A 22,776-nucleotide genomic window follows, 5' to 3' on the forward strand; every position below is an offset into this window, starting at 1 on the left:
GCAGACTGGGGGGGGGGTAGTCAGGCAGGCAGGCAGGCAGGCAGGCTGGGGGGGCAGGCAGGCTAGGGGGGGCAGGCAGGCTAGGGGGGGCAGGCAGGCTGGGGGGGCAGGCAGGCAGGCTAGGGGGGGTAGGCAGGCAGGCAGGCAGGGAAGGATAGGCGGGAGGGTAGATAGGCTGGGGGGGTAGACAGGCAGGCAAGGATAGGTGGGGGGGGTAGACAGGCAGGGAAGGATAGGTGGGGGAGGCAGACAGGCAGGGAAGGATAGGCGGGAGGGTAGACAGGCTGGGGGGGGTAGACAGGCAGGGGGAGGCAGGCAAGGATAGGTGGGGGGGGTAGACAGGCAGGCAAGGATAGGTGGGGGGGGTAGACAGGCAGGCAAGGATAGGTGGGGGGGGTAGACAGGCAGGGAAGGATAGGTGGGGGAGGCAGACAGGCAGGGAAGGATAGGCGGGAGGGTAGACAGGCTGGGGGGGGTAGACAGGCAGGGGGAGGCAGGCAGGGAAGGATAGGTGGGGGAGGCAGACAGGCAGGGCAGGATAGGCGGGAGGGTAGAGAGGCTGGGGGGGCAGGATAGGCGAGGGGGTAGACAGGCTGGAAACGTGGAAGGCCGGAAAAAAGACTGTCCAGTTTCGAGGGGGGGGTAGATAGGTAGAGTAGAAGGGAAGAGCTGAACCCCAACCCAAAACACGTTGACATGGGGCAAAAAAAACCCAAAACATTGTTTTGGATCCCTCCCTGTCTCTCCTCCCCTTCTACCTGCCCCACCCCCCCTTCCTATCTAGTCCCACCTCGGAACTGGACAGTCTTTTTTCCGGCCTTCCACATTCGTTTTGCTGCCCAGTTCCGAGGCATCCCCCCCCCACCTTCCCTATCTACCCCCCTGCCCTGCCTGCTCCCACCCCCCATTCTGCCTGCCCTGCCTGCGCCCCCCCCCATCCTGCCTGCCCCGCCTACCCACCCCCCCTAGCCTGGCTGCCCCGCCCACCTATCTAGTGATCTCGGTACTCGCACCAGGCAGGATTCGAACCAGGTCTCCAACAACCTGTCGACTTCCAAGTCGCGAACGAACCCTCGGCGCCACAGAGCACTCACTTGAGATAAGTTCTCCGGGCGCTTTTATCTTTTTCTTTATCTTTTCACGGGCTGTTAAATTTTTGGAGAACGCAGGATTCGAACCCACGACCTCCTGTTTCCCAGCCACTGACCCATCAAGCTGAGCTACAGGGGCTGACAGGTTGATGTGGTGTCTCCGAGGTTTTCAGGTCTTCCTTTGATGCACGGGCTGTTAAATTTTTAGAGAACGCAGGAATCGAACCCACGACCTCCTGTTTCCCAGCCACTGACCCATCAAGCTGAGCTACAGGGGCTGACAGGTTGATGTGGTGTCTCCGAGGTTTTCAGGTCTTCCTTTGATGCACGGGCTGTTAAATTTTTAGAGAACGCAGGATTCGAACCCACGGCTTCCTGTGTTCCAGCCACTGACCCATCAAGCTGAGCTACAGGAGCTGACAGGTTGATGTGGTGTGTCCGAGGTTTTCATGTCTTCCTTTGATGCACGGGCTGTTAAATTTTTAGCGAACGCAGGATTTGAACCCACGGCTTCCTGTTGTCCAGCCACTGACCCATCAAACTGAGCTACAGGAGCTGACAGGTTGGTGTAGTGTGTCCGAGGTTTTCAGGTCTTCCTTTGATACACGGGCTGTTAAATTTTTAGCGAACGCAGGAATCGAACCCACGGCCTCCTGTTGTCCAGCCACTGACCCATCAAGCCGAGCTACAGGAGCTTACAGGGGACATAGTGTCTCCAAGGTTTTCAGGTCTTCCTTTGATGCGCCGGCTGTTAAATTTTTAGAGAATAACGCAGGATTCGAACCCACGACCTCATGTTTCCCAGACACTGATCCATCAAGCTGAGCCACAGGATCACACAATTGACCCCTGTTTCTCGGATCTCTTCAAGTTTTCCTGCAGAGACCAGACTTTAAGAGTAGCAGCCTCGAACTCATAAGGATCGATCTTCCGATCTCAGGTGTTGTAGCCCATTGTCTACCTCCTTGAGCTACAGGAGCTGGCAGGTGGATACAGTGTCTCCAATGTTTTCAGGTCTTCCTTTGATGCACGGGGCTGTTAAATTTTTAGAGAATAATGCAGGATTCGAACCCACATCCTCTTGGTCCCCAGACACTGATCCATCAAGCTGAGCCACAGGATAACACAGTTGACCCTTGTTTCTCGGATCTCTTCAAGTTTTCCTGCAGAGACCAGACTTTAAGAATATCAACCTAGCCGTGAGATCGAACTCACGACTCCAGAACTACCGAGCTGTCGTCCACCACCCTGAGCTACAGGATGACACAAATGATTGCTGTTTCTCAGAACTTTTCACTTTTCCCTTTCAACAGGCACCTTTAAAAATCAATGTTGTAATTATGGGATTGAACCCACAACCTCAGAGTCCCCAACCTTCCTCTTACAGTCTGAGCTATTTGATCAGGCACAAAAATCAGTACACACGTATCATGCCCAGACACAAAAAAAGGTCTCTTGAAGCAATTTCCTGAACCAGTCCGTCAGACAAATGCACACAAAAACTGGTACACACATTGTAATTACAGTACAACACTGGTTAGGTGTACTAAGAGTATTTAGCATAATTTGGAGGTATGTGTAAGCAGGGCATGAATGATGAATACAGTTGTAAGACAGTACGACTGTCCTACGTGTGCGAGAGACAAACCGAGCGACCAACTGCATCAGCCAAGAGATGCACTGATAGAGCAAGTGACCCAATCAGCCGATAGACTGATATATATCCAGGTTTGTGAATCCATGTGTGTACTTGTTTGTGTACCCTGTAAGTAAGTGTCCCCTTCCACAAAAATAGCTTCATCTATCTTTTTGGAGTGGAAATGTCCTTCAATCTCTGTGGACTAAATTATTCAGTGTGTCAGTGCCCAGTTGCTGCTCTATACCAAGGGTGCCCACTTTCATTCATTCTGTTGAGGTTTAAGTGCATGTACAGGTTGAGATGGTTTGTTGGGAAACCAACTTTACGAGGGATAAATAAAACACGGATAAACACGAGAATCCCTGAGTCATTTTTCCCTTTCCTTGTTTAGGATGCACCCATATATACATAGATACATTCCACAGATACATATTTACACCCATGGTTTACAGGTTGTCCATGTTTTTAAAATGTATTACATGTATTTAGAGTCAATGAAATTGACTTCAAAGCAGCATTAAGTGAGCTTTTATGCAAAAGCACACCTGTTTTATCAACCTTAATCACATCAGCAGAACTGCAGGATACAGAGCATCCCATCACCACCGATTGAGATGCCAGGAAGTCAACCTATCTGCCAAAAATAGATTCAAGAAGCATCTCCATTTAGAGGAAGTGAAGAGTTGGAACTCAATCATAATGACTTAAACTAATAAACCAGTGCTTTGTTTTCATGCCAAGAAAGAAAAGGAGAAATTTATTTATTTATTTTAGGATATCACATTTGTTTGCACTGTGATGCATTTTTGCTTTTACAGATTGTGGCCTTTTCTATCCACTCAAAGATACACTTTACCTAAATACTAACAGGCTCAAAATGAGAAAACTGGCTGACTGTAATGCGAATATTAGGAGTTGGTCCATCAATATAAACAGCTGGGTTATGATTAAGATTGGTGGAGTGATATTCAGTGAGATGACACTTTCGCTGTCAGTGTTCAGTTGTCCTATGTTTTGATTCAGACATTAAAGTGGATGGAGTCAGACAGACAAAGCTGTCCCTGTGCTCTGGCTTTACCCACAGCCCGACAGTCATTAATTCAGTAACAAGGAAGTTTACACTTCAGGCAGAGAGAAACCTGCATTACACTAATCACATAAATCACTATAGGTGGCTATTATATCTGATAGTTAATGTTATCACAGCTAATCTACATCAATCATTATGTGGCTAGTTAGATTACCCCAGAACATCTTTTAACCGTCTTCAAGTGGTCAAGACAGGAAAGGAGGAAGTTGACAGAGGTTCTGTCGTGTATAAATGGGTGGGACGTGGAAAGGGTCAATAGATGAAAGCAGTCAAATGTCACATCTCCCTTTAGGTGAAAACGAACACTGTGAAAGCAGCCAGTATGCGTGTCAGTAGCACACACGTTATCACAGGTTAGTTAGTGATTTCACTGGCATGTGTGCCAGTTGTCTGTATATCAAAGTAAATCAGAAAAGAGTCTTAGATGGTTTAACTACAGCTGTTACGGTGAAAAAATACAGCTCTACCATAAAACACCTGCTTTCAGAATGGAGTTTGGGTCAACAGCACCAAAACAGCAAAATAAAGAGACAGAAATACAGTGAGAGTCAGTGCATCCCTATTTTGCTGTTTCTAGAATCACGCTGCTAGCATGGCTAAAAAAAGTCCTCACTGAGAGCAAAAAAGCATTATTAAGCATCGCAGAAGAAAAAAAATGACATAAAAAATGAATCAAACACAAGCACTTTCCATGCTGTTGTTGACCCAATCCACTACAATAGCTAAAAAAAAAGAGAGACTCTCAAAATAATTATTGTGCTGATTGCTCTCTCACTGTTTGGGGAAAACTGTAAACACAATAAAAATGCACCATGAATTGACAGCACTCGATCACAGCAAATTGAAAGTGCGGCTGTGCTGTACTGCTGTGACCTGCTTTGTGTTTTGGGTCAGTAATAACATCTTTGAAATGTGCATGCTGACTAATAGAAGTTAGATCTCTGTGCCAAGGAGACTGAGGGCTGTGCTGGATTGATGGTGCGCCAATGAGAATAATAATCTGTCCTCTACATCTCTGACTCACTGTCCCTCTTTTTGTCTTTTTATTTTAATTACGGAGTGATGAATGTGCCCATTGTCGATACGTCTGGGCTTCGAGTGTCTGCGAATTTGGTTAGGTTGTCTTTGCAGAGGACGACCTTGATTTGCAACCTGGACGAGTGGACACAATACAAGAAAATGAAGTGTGTCCGATTTCAGCCCCAACCAAAATGAAAGCAGAGTGAAAAATAAATTAAAAAAAGGATCTGGATAAGCAGAAGTGATCAGAGACGAGGGAAAGGAAGCAGAAAAAAAGTGTCTGGAACCACTCACACAGAACTTGTACTTCAGTGGATTTATCAGTCCAAACAGCAAGAGGCACAAAGGAAAGCTGTTCACACTCACAAAGACACACACAGACAGTACAGGCTGCATCTTTGTCTCAGACTTAGTGTCCAAAAAGGCAAAAACACAGACAGCTCACACACACGCACACACACACACACACACACACACACACACACACACACAGACACACACACACACACACACACACACACACACACACACACACACACACACACACACACACACTGTACAGACACACACAAACAGATGCTTTGAAATATTGCATCTGTCAAATGAGAGCATTTTCTCTTGGCTGGGGTCTTTTCAAAGATTATTCATGTAAACACATTTGTCTGGACTAATGTAGATGGCTGTCTGTGCTGTGTGTATCAATCCCTCTCCACTCACCAGAGACAAGTCCAGACTGACATGTTGGGGGAAAGACGAAGAGAAAAGCTCCTGATAGATCCAGAAATAAAATTCGGACACTATTATGAATTTGGTTTCAGTTTAGAGAAAACTTTCAGATTTGAAATTGCTCTATATGTAGTAAAACAACATGGGTAATCAGCTGCTGGAAGCTAAAGCACTGTCGATATTTGGGGGAAAAAAATCTCTCTCTACCTCTCTGACACGCCAATTTCATTTTGTGGTTTGCATCAATGTTTTTAATTTCTAACCTTTCCAGAAAATACCTTTGTCCTAGATGATTCACAACCGAAAATGTTGAATGAAAAGGTTAAAGGCCTTCAAAATCTAAAACTATCGGTACCTACTGATAACATAGGTGTAAAACTGTGCTATTAAAATCATCAGCGTTTTAAAATCTTTTTTTTTTTATAGAAAAAAGCTGGCCCTGTAAAGTTGTGTCCCTGATTTCCCTCAACTCTGACAGATTTTTTACAAAAACATGATTTAATCAGGCATAACAGGGGTGAGATAAGGTGGGAAAGCTGCTCAAGCACTTCCATTTTTCAGCAAATACATTAAATAATATTGCTATCAATCCTAAATAAGAATTATGGCTTAAAATGTATTTATTAGAAAAAAAAACCTATCCAGCAAACAAGGGTCATTCCTGTGTTTCCAGGGGCCTTTGTTGCCCAGCTCTATAAAGAACATAATGGGTTAGTTTAGAGGTCAGTAAAGAACATATGACCCTGGGAACACAAGACCTTGGGAACATAGGACCCTGGGTACAGACACGCTCCCCAGTGAACATGTTGCACAACATGGCACTGAATTCTAAATAATTATTGTGGTTGTCCCTTTGCATTTGAATGAGCTTTTTCTCATGTGTGTGCACGCATATAGTCTGCTATTTTCCAACACAAATTTACTTCAGTAGGCCGCCATTTCACCTCCGAGAAGAGGGTCAGAGCATATCTTTACATCATTATGCCCTTAATTTGCCACTGCAGTGAAGAAGCACTAAATGCTGGGATCTAAACAAAAAGATGACCAATCAAGCCTTGAGCAATTTCTAGTAAAAACATCTTTTTATAAATAGATATACTGTAGTACATTTTCACTGTGAATGTGATAAAAGCTGAGCTGCCACACAAACTGTCAAACAGCCGCAAATAGCAGCCTGACACTTCCACATAGGTGAAAATTATCTGCTTTGACACTTCAGTCAGATGTGAGCGGTGAAGAGTCCACACTGATGTTTAAAGGAAGTATTTCCTCTCTAGCCGTTGGCAAAGTGTCCGTGCAGATAATACTGCACGTGTGCCTGTTCCAGTACAGCCCGCTCTGTTATAAGTGACCTTCATTTACAAGTCAAAACTTGGTCATTTCTTTAAATAGCTGGGTACTGTAATTTTTAGCAAACATTACTCAAGCAGGGGAAAAATGTGCTTGTTGTGGACTATTTCCATCAGCAGACGAATGCACTTTTAAAGCTCTACGAGTCTTGGAATAAATTAACCTTATTGTCTCCCTGAAGATAAATTTGCCTTGGACATTTGCAAGAACGCCGGTACATCCACACACATCAAAACATACACACCAAAAATACCGCACAGCGTCATACATCAGTGTGCTGTCTCTGTTTACAACAGCATGACAGTTTATGTGGGATTGACTCAAAATAAACTACAGTATGTGTCTTCATGGTAATGAAGGAACATGTCACCCAGTGCAACAGTGACTCACTGTTATTCTTTTAATAGTTTCTGGACAACAATGGAGCTCTGTGGGACAGAGGAATCAAATATCAGGCTTTGGATACAAACACCATACTTATGAGCAGGATCAACTGAATTGCCATGGAATTTCTTGACATAATAGAAGACTGACAGATTAATCCTTTAAGGTTGGGAAAGGGCCATCTAAGGGCTGTAGCTACCATAAAGTTTCCACCCACGTGAGCATCAGAACTGTCTAGAATGATGAGGGTATTGTAACCTTTCTCACATAAACATGAAACAAACAGAGATATCATATTTCCATCAAATTTCTTAAACAGTATTTGGGCAAAATGAGGTTATTCCTCCACCAGCTTTAAATTGCTGGTGTGTGCAGAAAGCTCCTTCTTTTCCATGTCATACTTGGCTCAACATTTTTCACGTGCCTCCTCCATGTAATTTCTCAGGTGGGTTTAGCATTAAGGTTTAATAGAGAATCATGGCTTTCTTGGTTTCATATAACCAGTCTATTTCATGGACAGAGCAGGTGGTCCTAATCATTTCTACGCTTGGTTGATACACGGGCAGGCTCAAAATTCGAGGCACCGCCCACTGACTGTCTCGAGCATGCAGGACAAGAACACAGTGTCAATGTCAAAGTGCGTCCATCTTTGTCTGTCAAGTTACCGGCTGTGTTATCTGACTCTCGCAGCACCAGCTATAAAAACACCGGCATTTTCACTTGACTTTAATGCCGCTAATGCTGTTTAATCACTCAACCATTCATCACAGTACGTCCTAAATTACTATCAGCTTCATTTGGCATTGCATCATCCCAGCCAGTGCCCATTACCGTCGCAGCAAATGAGGAAAGATAATGTGTTTTGTTCAAAAGCAGATGAGAAGCGTCCTGAAGTTTGGTCGCTTACTACAGCGTGAAGACAGTTTGTGTTTGTGTGTGTGTGTGATCAATACGGATCATGCATCTAATAAACCCCAGGGATTTGACCTGGTTTTTCATGTGGAAGTTACACACACACACATACTCTGGGACACACACACACAGACACACTCTGGGACACACACCCGCGAAGTTAAGAGGGAGTGAACAGGCTAAATGGAGGTCTGAGGCCAAATGATGGATTGCACTCAAGCAAAAAAGCAAGAGTGCAGTACAGTGCTAAAATAACACAAAACAAAAAACAAGGCCAGGCTGAGGCACACTGAAGAAATCGTAACATTTCCACAGAGAGATGGATAAAAGAGGAGGAAACACAGAGGAGAACAGCGAGCAAAGAGATAAAAGAGTTGTGACTCTGCACTAATTTCAGTCCAGTCAGCCCCGAAGGCAGCCGGGGATTCACGTTCCACTGACCAGCGTCCATCGGCCCTGACAGGGTGAAGCCAATCAGTGCTTGCGCAGGAGGAAAATCACTGGAATGTCACAGCGGGACCCTATTCTCCACTGAAACAAAGTTTGGGCTCCCACAGCGAGCCGAGACCAGCCATGACCTACTACTGCAGGAGTTTTTAATTCACAACAACTCTGTTACTCCTGATGTGTTTGTGTGTCTATGTGTGTGCTGTTGACCTATATTTCAGAAGATGCACTTTCTTCCACTTAAAATTTACTTAAAGGGATAGTTTGGATTGTTTGAAGTGGGGTTATATGAGGTACTTATCCATCGTCAGTGGATAGTCGCAGCATGTGGCGGTCGGCACTCCACCAGTTTGGAGAGGCAGAAACAGTCGTGGTGTAAAAAGCTAAGAAATGCACTGCTGTGGAGACGGTCAGCTGCAAAATATATTTTAACCCCATAAAAATCTATATATTAAGAATATTATCACTGTTTTACCTCACCAGACATCCCTTTCCGATGGGAAAAAATTGTCTTTAGGCCAAAATATTGTTTTCAACCAAACTCCACTGGTGAAATCAGTTATTTTACCTCACAGAATTTGAGTGTTTCTGGTCTAATGCACTGTCTGACAGCAAGGTAAACATACACTTGATGCAGTACATTGCTCACGTACCATGTTAGTACCCCTCTTTGCTTCTCCAAACTGGGCGCGTGTCAACTGGCATCGACTGTAGGTAAAACACCAACTATCAATAATTACCTCATACAACCCCACTGTAGTGCAAAAGTACAACATAGCTAGCTGCATAAAGAGAACCAAGGACATACTGACACAGCTCAACCCCAGTTTAGAAATGAGGATTCTTTGAAATTAAAGAATGCATTTTATCCCAATGCATGTGATTCCAAGTACATCTACTTTTCTGTTGTACCTCATGCATCTGTTGTGGCTTGTTTTAATTCAGTGCTGCAGCAGGAGTATGTATGGCTGAGCAACAAGAAAAATATTCTCCCTGTAATGCTGGGCTCACACTGCAGGAGTTTCAGGCCAGATTACCTCAGATTCTCCCTTCCCAAGAATTGGTAGAGGAGTAAGAGAATCTGTGAAGCTTCTCCTTTTGTGTGTGATGCAACCAGATTTCAAAATCAGTTGCGATTTTAAAACTCCTGCAGTGTGAGCCCAGCACAAGGTAAAGAAATGTTATCAACAAAAAACAACAGCTAAACCTGACCTAGGCTTCACCTTCACAGCTAAAATTTTACAACAACAGAGCTCTTTGGTTGTAGTGTCACAATCTTGGATGCAACAACAAAGAGCAGTGTTGGTGCAAACATGCCAGCTCTGTAACCTGGGCGCTTTTGAATTACAGACAATCCATCAAGAAAAAGTTCAAAGTACAAACTTGTTAATTATTTCATACTACTGAAAATGCTACCTATGTAAAAACAATGACATACTTGATTTTTTGAGGTTGTTGCATGGAATCAACTCGTGTATCCTTGCTTTGCACCTCTGCCAAGTACCATATATGCACAGTGGCACTTTACTTAATTATTACACAGCTTTGTTGAACCAACAATTCTGACCTCTCTTTCACATTCAGTCATTGATCTGTTTTGTTGATTTCCCTTCAGATCAGCTCCCTTCCACCTGAAAGCTGCAGCTCGCTTGTGCAGACAGTCCTGCCTTTCAAGGCACGTTTCTCAGTGGCTTCAGTTTGTAACAAAAGCATTTTTATGGGTTTCGTCTGTGGTGTCGATTGATGTCTTTTGTAAGCATCCATATAACAAGCAGGATCCTGCAGGAAGTAATCATCATAGTAAAATAAACCTCAAGAGCTTCCTGTTTACTTGCTGAATCACCCTGCAGGGGCTTCAGTTGGAGTAATGACCAGCTTGCTATACATTATCCCTTTATTGTGTAAATCACACTATACAGGGAGTGGATAGAATGAAATAAACACCTTTTATAAAAGCAATCCAATACAACAGCCATGGAACACACCGCGTCTTTGTCAAGAAAGATCAAGATCTTTAGGAACATATTTAATGTTCGTCTTCAGTTTTTTTAAAAAACCTTATTGCCTTCTACTTATTGTCTGCTGTATTCTATAATGGGTCTGCAACATTTACTTTGTTTACTAAGTTTGTCTGTAGCAACTATTAAATTCTGTTCCTTAAATTATATACTTAAGAAACTTAAGACTAGCCACTGGCAAAATTTAGACAAAAGCCATAGACACTATTATTCAATGTATTGGCTACACATTTTTAAAACTGGAAAATGCATGAGTCAGTTTAGGCCTACAACAATGATAATGAAAATTACAATATTTAAAAAAATATTATTCGTGCCAAAACCACATGGAGCCACTGGAGGGGGCAAACGTGCTGCATGTGGCCCTGCAGCCACTGGTTGCAGACCCCCTGTTTTCTAATTTGGAGTTATAATCCTTAAAATTAATAAGGAATCAAAACCCATTTTGATACTGTTTATGTGTGAGTGCCTAAATACATGAATGTCACCATATAGTTCCTATACAGGTGACAAGAAACTTGAACTAAATGTATTTTCTTTCAGTAGTTTCCTCTCTACATAGTAATTTTCTGTCCTGTGCTGGATTCAGGTTGCCTTCAGAAGCACAAAGGATTTACTGGAAATTAGTATGTGATTCAGCATAATTTCATTTTACTGACAGCAGCCCCACTGTTTACTGTTCACTCTCTTTACATTAAAAGCATTCAGCTGACTAAACACAGGATGTTTTTAATTGAGAAGAGGTCAGAAGAAAACTGCTTACTTGTTGCTGCTATGTGCTTTGTGCACAGCATGAAGTTATATTGTGGCTGCTTGTGGCTTGATGGAAAAGGCCAATAATTGACCGATGCAAAAAGATGCAAAAGATGTTTTGTTGTTTCTCTCCCTCTCTGTTAATGGATTAATGATGAAGTTGGAAAATACACCCAACGACACCATCACTACAAAGTTCACAGTGTGTTCCAAAGAGACTGAGCATCTCCTGTTGACTCCAGAGAACAAAAACAACTGCATCCCAAATTGAATTTATCCAGTTCCTCTTGGGGAGACATCCTAAATATCCTCTGCTAATGCCCAGGCACAAAATTAATAGCTTTAATTTGGACAGCTGTTTACAGCTACACTCATTTAAAATGTATTCTCTCATGCAAACCTTTATCTGAGCAACATGATAAATGTGCTTGCTTTCTTGCCTGCCAATACACAATAACTCTATTCAATTTCTTATTATTTTAGCAAGTAACAGTAATAATTACAATAACATTAAATGGTACAGACATGTACAGCACTGCACATAATGTACAGGACTGACATTCAGTGCAGAACACTGGTCCATGTAATCATCTATTATTCTTTTAATTTAATTAAATTGTGAATGAGTAGATGTAGTCTTGAATAATAAAAGTTGTAGGGTTGTGCTGACAGTAAAAAAAAAGGCCAAATTGCTTTTATATCTGGGAATATTTAATGTTGCCAGGCAACAGTCACAACTCAACATCTGGCAATCTGGTAAGTCCAGAGATAAAAGGCTTTCATTATCATGTCTAGCTCATTCAATATTTGCAGAGCAATACATTTCTGATGTTTAGAGAGGGGATTCTGAAGCAGAAAAATTAATATCACATTTGAGTGTATTGACAGCGGTTGATCGAGCCCTTTGCATTGTACATAATGAAAGGCTGCCTCCATTTAGTCTACCGCACTTCATTCAAGGCCAAACAACAGACTACTTATGCTTTCAGTTGTCTGAAAAGTAGCCATTTTCTCATTACAGCTCATCAAGCTTTCAGTTTCAGCATTTTATATTCTTTATGGCATCTGATCAGGCCTCCCATAATGAAATATGCATCGATCCATGTCCGGGAGTTTCTCCAAAACCATTTTTTTCCTTCTAGTCAAACTTCGGTCTGGGAATTACCACACTGGTGCAAAAGATCCAGTTACTAAATAAAGCCAAAAAGCAGAAAAACCGGAAGAAAACACTTTGTTATGCCCGAGCCCCTCCACAGAGACGCTGCCATCTAACTTGATGGAGGAGAGCTTTTATTGCAGAGTTTCTATTACTCTTCTGGTAGTACAGATACTAGGGTTGGACAATTGGATGAATACGTCACTAGTTTTTTTTTATTTTTTAGGCTGATTTTTTTTGGGATGATATTATTTCATTTTGCTAATGTAATGATCTGCAGAGTGACAGGTGCTGCTCCATCCAGCGGCACCGTACACGTCCTCTCAGCCCGCACAAAGTGCTCTGAGCTGGGTGAGGAATGACAGAAAAATAGCGTGCAGAGCCTGACTGTTTAAACATCTAACACGGTGAATTAAGGATTTATTTCACCCAAACCAGAGTCTGGTTAGTATAACATGCTTTTTTCTTATGTCTTTTTTTTTCTTGTTACGTCTGTCCTACTTCATAAGCACTAATTGACACACCGAGAAATTGTCATTTCTGTAAAAACTGAATCATCCGCATGAAATCACGAAAGGCTGAAATTTGTCCTGACATTGCAAAGACAGCGTGCAATGATGCAAAACAAAAATAATCTAAAATTGCACTAAAATGTTTTAAAACTAAAGCATCAAGACTGAAAGGGGCAGAAAGTACAGATATCTGTGTTCAAAAGTATGGAGTAAAAGTATAAAGTTGTCAGAAAAATAAATACTGAAGTAAAGTACAGAGATGTGAAAAGACTCCTGAAGCACAGTGACACAGAATTCCCATCTCTGCTTCTGGGTTTTCTGAACTCACTCATTTGCTTAATCTGAGCTGATCCAAGGGACGTGCACGAAGCGTCCACACCTGTCTTTTCTGGCTTACTTCAACACAGAAAACAGCTGCGGTGACCTCCAAATACAGCATGAGTAATGGCAGCATTCATGTATGATGATGCTAATGTCGGACAATGGACGAGTATGTGTGTGTGTGTGTGTGTGAGTGAGTGACTGGGGGAGAGAAGGAGATAGTGAATGCTTTAACTCACCATATCGATGGATGACACAGGCCCGATGCTGTTGACATATATGCCCACGTCGATGACTGTTGGTTTCACTGCAAGAGCCAGAAGGAAGGTGGGACATGTGTGAGATTTATACATGCAATCATTCTATTATATTTGTCCTTTGTCAGTGTTTTCACCCTGCAGTTATGTGTGACTGAACCTGCATGTGTGTCTGTAGCCAATAATCGAGTTTAAAACAATGGATATTCATCATTCAATGTCACCTTCACAAGTAAAACGAGTCTATTTCCTTCCTGATGAAGGCGAAGCCATCCATCCATACACAGAGGAGAGATTTACTTTTGAAATCAAGAAAAGCTCCACCGTGCTTCCTGGAGCAGTTACTGTGTTACCATGGCAATTAATAGCATTTCCAGTCAGTATGTAGGATCTTGGCGAGTTTTGCTTGGCAACAACATTCAGGTTTGGTTCTAGGAAGCAAAAATTGGAGCATCACAAATGTGGAGCGGTACCAGACTTAAACGCTGCCACTGAGAAAATGTTTTTTGGTTTGTTTTGTTACTGTAAAACAGGAAAAAGACTTTTCTCACTACCTCATCTACATCTCTAAGAAACACACCCACACACAGACAAGCAGATAGACTCAAGCCTGGTAGGTAGTATGACTCTACAGATGGCAAAGTCAGTGTGATGGTCGGCCCACCACTGAAATATCTCAAAAACTATTATGGGTTAAAAAAAAAAAAAGGGAAGAAAGGTCCATGGCGCTGTTCTGGGAAAAAGTTAAAAAGCCTCTCTTCAGATGGCTATTTCAAAGTGAAGTTCTAAAAACACAGATAATGTTTGTACATGTTAAAATTAAGCTGGGTAATTGCCTGCCCCCCAGATCAGATAAATAAATAATAGATAAATAATAGTGGCTCTTTAGAGTCGCCCAGTGTCAAAGAGATTGTGATAAAGTGCCCACTAGGGTGCCTTTCCAGTAGATAAAATGTAATGAAGTGCCCTCAAGAATGGCCAAGTGTCCAAGACAACACGATAAAGTGTGCTCTAAAGGAGAAAACGTGGTAAAGTGGCCTCTAGGTTCCCCTTCTTATGCGGTAAAATGTCCTCCAGAGTGCCAGTGGACAAAACATGATCAAGTGCATCAGGGGTTTCAGTGCACTGGTACCCCACTGCATACAGCGTTGCATTATGAGTAATCTAAGTATGAGGTTTTGACAAGAAAGAAGACATGCAATAATTTGGTTTACGACCAAATGATATTCCCATCAGAGTCAGCTGCATTTTATGTTACAGCAAATTAAAATGTTAGCATGCAAACACACTAAACTAAGATAGTGACCATGGTAAACATTGTTTCTGCTTAACATCAGCATGTTGTCATCACCTCTGCCTCTGTGCAGCCTCACAAAGCTGTTAGCATTTCTGTAGCCTCTCAGTCTTTGGTAAAAAAAAACAAAAATAGCTCATCAGTAAGGCTACACAGGGATGGAAGGATCAGTGACCAGGTGCACTTTAAGTCATCAGATTATATCACCACAAGGGACCGTGCAGAAAATTTAGAGAAGCTGTTATTCTGCTACAACTGACACAGAAAAACCTGGCAGACACTTGTCTTTGACAGCATGCTAAATGCAAGCCACTGGTACAGTCTCACATCTCACTTATTATCAAGTTTCAAGACAAAAAAAATCCATTAATAAGTTACATTATCTATTATAATTATTAATCCAGAAAAAAATACACTACAGCCATGCTAACAGGCCGTACGAAGGCAGAGCAGTCCTTTGAGCTAAATGTCAACATGTCAGCATGCTTATATGCACAAAATGACAATGCTAGAATGCTAACATTTGCTATGTTAACATCCTGGGGCAGTTTGTCCCAGTGAATACCATTAAATCAAAGACTCACATTACCTCAAGTGTATGTCAATAAAATAATCAAGTCCATATGTACATTGGAAAAGCCCCTGGATCCTCTAATCGTTCCTCCTGTTCCTATTGGCTGTGAAGTGATCCCATAATTCAAATATAACAGATGGTTGAAAAAAATAACTGTATTTACATTTATCATTTTTAGGGCAGAATTGAAAAAATGTGAAACTATCCTTTAATGGGTCCAGATAGTGAATATCATGATTAACACCACAGGACACTGTAGTGCAGCAAGTGCAGCTATTCACTTCTGTGATGACACACATACACATCGTGCCTACACACAGACACAATGTCCTCCCTTTAGAGTGAAAACAACAACTGCAGAGCCTCTTTCAGACAATAGTTTAAATGCAGGTGGAGCTGTTTTGGTTTACAACAGGCGTTATGAGGTTAAGCACAGTGCACGTTCGAGAGCTCTTGTACGTCTACCTCTGTGAGATAGTGTTATAATTGGTTTGTATCATTTTGCAGGACTGTGACCAGCAGGTCGGACCTGTCTGGAATCAGCAGCCCTATCTTCCTTTCACTTCCTTCTTTGCACTGTACAATTAAATTACTATGGTTTCTATAGTGCACCTTGCCCCTATTGGATATAAGCAAAGCCTCAATGTGGCTCTAAATTGCACAACAATTTAAAAGCCCACAAAGTTCTATTCAGATTTGCATGTTTATACTCCTTCTTCCCTGAAGAAAAGTTGCCTTTGAGCAGTGTGCTTAACCCCTGACCTGGCTCAGTCCAGCTGCTCGCTATCCAACAAGTCTGTTGTCTTACAGAGCACCTTCCAGGTATGAACGCTGGCGCCAGAATGAATATGAAGCGGGTTGATGCAGAGAAAGAACAAACATGCCAACAGATATCTTTCCAGCAGAAGCACAGGTTGATAACAAGATATAAACACAAAGAAAACTTCACTGTAGTTGCAGGAGGAATAGACTTTAATTGGAATCTATGAGTGTTACTAGTTAGTTCTCTACAGACAATTAAATGCACTAAACATATGGCAGTTCATGTAATCCAATCATTTTAAGTCGCCACGTCTTGGGGAAAGAGCTACTTAATGAATCCATGAACCACATTACATTCATTTCAATTGTTTTTTATGGTTCACTGACATTGAAGATGTTCTATATTGTTAAATTATCAACGTCTTCACAGTCATGTAATTTTGTATGTTCTGTGATGTTGATATGAATGGCAGAACTGGAGTGCACGCGGGTGTATTTATGTGTGCACATCTGCGTGTGATGTCCCCGGGGACCTGCTGTGCAGGGCTACTGATGCAAACAGTTTTGGTTAGTGGAGGCCTGCTGGGAGGCGTTGATTCAATTCCAACAGCATGTTCTGCTCCACCAACTGGACAATGAGGGACAACAATGCAGATGCACTTCTGAAATTAGTTCTTAGACCACAATTCAAGCTCGCACTCTGCCTACAGACATCTTCTCTGTGATCTGTACCAGTTACGAGTCAGTGTCTCTTGGTTAAGATAGCTTGGAGAGCAGAAGACTACAGTCAAAAACTCAAAGCCACACTGGTACTCGCCACCATTCAAGCAACTACCTGTCATTTAGAAATCTCCAGATGACCGGGGAGATGTCTGATTGTCTGGTATCTCAAGACATAACTTAAATGTTACCACTGAAATGAGAGGCAAAAGAAAACAGAAACAGGCCTCGCAGGTGTGCGCCTGACTATACAACTTCTGAATTCAAGTTTCTCTTTCACTGAACTAAGACCACCTTGTGTTAGCATCAAAACACACTTCAAACTTGACAGAAACAAATGAAACTCGCCACTGTTCCAACAATCACCAACTCTAGTTTAATTGAACTGAGCCCTTAATTCACAGAGTTCCCACTACCTCTTTCTGCAGTTGTTAGCATCTTTGTGGTACTGAGTTAGCTAGGTCAATAATGCAGCAACAAATCATGATCTCTCACCGGCTTCCCATCTGCCAACACTGTTTGAGCGCTCTATCAAGCAGGATGCGCCGCTACCTCAGTCTCTGTGGTGACCCCATTTTAACCCCACACCACTGTTACACCCAGAGAATTTATGTTGATTTCTGCATTTAATCATTTTCAAGTCACAACAGGGTTTCCTGCTGGCATCCTTCTGGTCATAGCGTAGCATCTCTAACCTTCTTTTGAGTACAGTCTGCCACCATTGCTGGGCATCAGGCCCAAGTTCAGGCTCAGAATCAAATCTTTATTGTCCATTTGGAGAAATCTGGCAATGACGGGACACAGGACAATACATAATCACAATGTCCAAATTATAGAGAGCCACATAAGATGCATTCATTGTTCATTCAGGGTAACCAGGCACTGGGGAACCCCCCCTCATGCATGTCTTTGGATTATGGGGCAGAAACACCTGAGGTGACAGCGAGAACCACTGTCCCTCCTGTGAGACCCATTTACAGTGAAAATGAAAGAAAGCTGATCTGTTACAGCTTAGCAGGTCTGCAGCATTTGGAAACTGGGACAACCTGAAGGGAATTGTCCTTAATTTACACCACAGTGCGTAATCAAGGTAGACGATGACACTGTGAATCTTATAAGACATGTTTTACACAGACATTAGTCAGCTTGGCTGACTGAGTCACAGCAATCACAGCATTTAGTTAATTTCATTTAGATCTATTTACCAGGGTGAAGTAACTACGGTCCAGTGTTCCCAGCCTCTCTTCAATCTTTTATTCTCTCCCCCTCTGGAAGTGAGTGTGAGTCTTTGAAACACAACCGCCACAAAAGCTGAGCCGACCTGACATATGTCCAAATAACGCATGGCAGATTCATGTGGGATGGTGCATAGGTAATGATGACGCCGCTGTAAAAGAGAATATTCAGGACATATTTCCCTTCGTCTGTACTGTTTATTCCTTTTTCTACTTCTGTCTGAGAACTTGTTTCTCTCTCTTTCATCTCTCAAAGAGAAAAAAAGTGGAAAGAAATCCAACATCTAATCAATATGGGAAGAAACTCAAACACCTACGTACATATCTACCTATATGTCTATCTATCAACTCAATTTTGCACATCTAATAAAGAAACTATGATCCACAGAGGCAAGATGAATCCTTCTTCCTCCTCTTCATGTTGCTCATCCTCCTCCTCCTCCTCCTCATCTTGCTTTTCAGAAAAGCATGACAGGCCCCATCTGTATTACCACATTACCCTGTGGGCCTCGATTAAGAAGAAAGGGCTTTTATGCCTGCTTGGCCTGGCTGGCATGACAAATGCATTACGCATTGTCAGCGCCAGCAAACAGGCGCACACACATGTACACAGACGTACGTACACATCCCAGCTGACCATTCAACTCCCATATGTTCAAGTCCAAGGAGCACTGTACTGGGAGCAAGGCTGGCCTCAGAGGGCTGTCAGATGTGTTCCCGAGGGGTTAGCCTCACATCCACAGTCTTACTTTCAAAATAAATGTGCTGTAAAAAAAATTAATCAAATCCTGTTAACTAAAAGTCATCTACAGTATGTTAGGCCTTCAAGCTATTTGCCTCAGGTGACTCCATGAGAGACAAAGGCACAGTGTACTTGAAATATTCTTGGAACCACTCTAACTGTAACTCTAACGTGGTCAAAAAATAATTTGACTTTTTGGCGTCAGCTTTACCGTGCACCAAAAATAGGCCACAGAAAGGCACAGTTTCTGTGAACACAGCATTTAAAATTTGCAGTGATAGAGAACTAAAAAGAACAACTGCACACAGGCTATTCGAGGCTGACCCAAAATTCAAAAGTGAATTTAAACTGCGGATTGTATTGTCAGTTGTTTTAACTTCTGAAACTTTCACTTCAGCCTGCCATGAACAGCACACTTACATTTTGAGCTATTTCTTGAAAGCGCAGTCATAGGCGAATTTAACACGGCCTGCTCAAGGGAGGACTGTTGTGCCATTATTGCGCCTCGCAATTCTGTATAAAATGTATTTGCACAGAACGATGGGGCATTGATGCTCCACATTTCTGGGATTTAAACATGTTGAAGCATAGGACAGCAAAACATATAAGAAAATACAGACAGAGGGTAAGGTTTGTGCAGATACAGCCACCACCACACACTTCTGATGGGTCATAAGTGATGATTTGGAGGGATTTTTTAAAAAATACTCCATACTGTTCCTTTCAGCCTTAAAAAATATTTGACTGTAAATAATCTAAAGATAGTTTATTTTCTAAAACAAACTAGTTTAAATGGATAAGGATGCTGAAAGAACACGTTTTTGCCTCACTTTCTCTGTCCAAAAGCAGAGTGCAGAGGCTGGCATATTTCTAAGTATTATGTGGCTTCTATGACAATGCTTTATAATTAGCCTAAACAACACTGGCACTGTGACCTTTCTAACTGTTCCACAGTTTGCTGGCCAGCCTGAAAAGTTTTTTATCAACTTAACTGCCTCTGTAGTTAGTGCTTTCTGATTTGTAGGGCTCTACCGTATTCCTTTTCCTATTAAAGTTTGGAAAATTGTTTAAAGGCCCATTCATTTTTTGGCATAAATACTTCTGCATATTAGTTTATTTTGTATGCCGTGTAAATAACTTCTTTCTTTGCTTGGAATAAATATTTCTCCACATGTTGATGCTTTTTTTTTAAGCCAGACTCCTTGTCAGATTGTTTTCTGTAAACAGTTCATTTGGATTATTCCACAATTCAAGCTTCTGCTCAGTTATCATTTTAACTTACAGTGTGGTTCACATAGTTCAAGTCACTTATGGATCCACAGGAGTGTAGTCTGCACACACACTGTAATCCATCACCCCATACTCTGCTGCACTGGTGCAGCCAATGTCATCCACAGTAATCACACATCATGTCATGCATGACCTCTCCGTTCCCTTGTTAGTATGTGTAAAAGCCCTGCAGCTCACACTGCCTTCGGTCTGCAGGGTTTGCATGGAAAAGCTGTTCCTGCTATAACTACAGTCTACCAGTGGTGAGCATGGCTTGTCAGTCACGGTTTCATGTAACTGGAAAGATATAAACTGTAAATGTGCTGCATAGATTCTGAGTGAATGGCTACACTGTGACTGGATCACAAGCTGTTACTGCAGTCTCTTAAAAAATTTCTTTTTTTTTGACACACTAAAGGAAAAACACTACAACTATTCTTATCTAACAAGCTCCAACTAATACTCAGGGGTGGAAGTTACTTTTAATATTTATTTATTTGACAATTGAGAATAATTTGGTTTAATTTCCAAATGTTTCATTTGCAGTTTTATAGCCAATAAGGCCATCTGATCGCAAATGAAATGAAAACCATGAGATACGGATGGAAAAACACCCCGAAGTGCTGCAGCAGGCACCGGTGTGTCAATACACAGAGGTGTGTGTGACCACTGAGCAGAACAGACTGCAGATTTTGGTAAACAGAAACCCTTTTGACTGATACTGATAATGCATTAAACACACATTTACTTGAGTAATATTTCTGTAATGTGGCAGTACTTGTACTTGAGTACAGATTTGTGGTAGTCTTTCCACCACTGCTAATACTCTAGCACAGATTTCATTATAAAACACAACACCTAGTTCTACTTTACTTTACTGCATTACATCCTTTATACAATATAGAACATGTGGGATTTGATTTTACTATTTGGTAAAATTTCATAATCATAAAACCTACTACTGTAGCACTACTTTACCTTTGCTAGATTGGTCTTGCATGTTAGTGGTTGCACCATTAGTCCCTTCTAAAGGACAATTATGTAACACAAAGTTTGAGTTGAGAATTACTTTGACATTTTGGGAAATACAACTATTTGCTTTCACTTCACGTATAGTGAAGTGAAAGCTGCTGTCATAAAGCTAACTAATTAACACATTGTGTGTTGTTTGTCATTTGTACAAAAACTGAAGCATAAAAATAACAACACAGTGGCTGCAGCCTAAATTCCATCCTATCATGCTATTTAGTCTGCTAAAACAGTATGCAAGACTTTTTTTTTTTACTATGAACAAAAGCCAAAAGTACATGAGGTGCGTAATATTTCCGGGGAAATAAGCACGCACTGGACACTACACCCACATCATAAAAGACCAAATGGACAGCAACCAAGGCAGCTTTGGCATAACCTCAATAACGCTTCAATTTAAACCTAAGTAAGGTCTCACTTTCACTAGGTGTAATATATTTTTAAAATTAGTTCATGGTGGCACAGGTTACCATGGTTACACATCTTAAACCAGCAAGGAAGCTTTCATAGTACACATATTGGGTATGTAATGCACAGTATGTGATTTCTTGGCTGGGTGCAGTGACTTCCTGGAATATGCTCCTGTTGCCTGGCAACCTCATGATAACAGCAACTCCAACATGTGCAGAGCCAGACTAGCTGTTTCCAATCTTTAAGCTACTGTAAGCTAACTGTCTGCTGGCGGTAGCTTCGTATTTAATGTACAAACACGCGATTGGTGTCAATCTTCTCATCTAAGCCTCAGCAAGAAAGTGGATTAGCAAAATTCCCAAAACTCTGTTTGTGATTGTGAAATCACTGTTGGACTGAGAAGGGTGACAATAGTGTTAAACTTGGATTATGCTCCCAAACGGACACGGACAGCTGTGGACACCAAGGACACATAATATTTATTTTCATTTATGTCCAGGAGGAAGCATCCCACGCGCGCACTAGATCAGCATTGTGGCCGTCTACGCAATCGCAACAAATCGCACAAACCCTACACCTGTAATCTCATGCTCTTACGGATGCAGAAAATATGAAAGCACCTCTATGCCAAACTGCTTGGAGTTGCTATCACTGCAACAAGGACTTGATCCCTCACTGGTTTCCCACAAAATCTGTAGCTCAAACTACAATCAACATCTACTTTTCAGAGTATAAATGCACTGCTCGTATACTTGTGCCTTTGATTATGCAGCTGCTGCAGGCCTGTACTCATCAGTTAGTGTTGTAATTTATAGCTACGTTCATCATAACAGCACTCATGTAAACATGAGCTGACAACAGGAATATTTGTGTCAGCCCTCTGGTGTCAGCCCTCTAGTGGTAATCACAAGTAGGCCACGCAGCCCCTTCTTTGTAGACTCCCAAAACTCCCCTCTGGCATTACACATTGATTGAAGCATGTCAACACGAGTACAGACTTGGCAGTGAGTCAACTGATGTTGGTTTCCGTTTATCCTGAAGTTTTTAAAAGGTGAAAAACAATA

The 22,776-nt window shown here is 41.9% G+C and overlaps 1 protein-coding gene across 1 annotated transcript in view; it reads right to left on the reverse strand.

The window, feature by feature from the left end:
- Positions 1-22,776, reverse strand: part of LOC146304807 (gamma-aminobutyric acid receptor subunit gamma-3-like) — a 144,147-nt gene that overhangs the window by 91,923 nt on the left and 29,448 nt on the right. The window contains exon 3 of the mRNA XM_084713805.1: positions 13,659-13,726. Within this exon, the coding sequence (XP_084569931.1) occupies positions 13,659-13,726 (68 nt within the window). The remainder of the gene's footprint in view (positions 1-13,658; positions 13,727-22,776) is intronic.

Source organism: Lutjanus erythropterus, chromosome 24 (genome assembly GCF_056507025.1).
Source record: "Lutjanus erythropterus isolate fLutEry1 chromosome 24, fLutEry1.hap2, whole genome shotgun sequence".
NCBI classification, from domain to species: Eukaryota; Metazoa; Chordata; class Actinopteri; order Lutjaniformes; family Lutjanidae; genus Lutjanus; species Lutjanus erythropterus.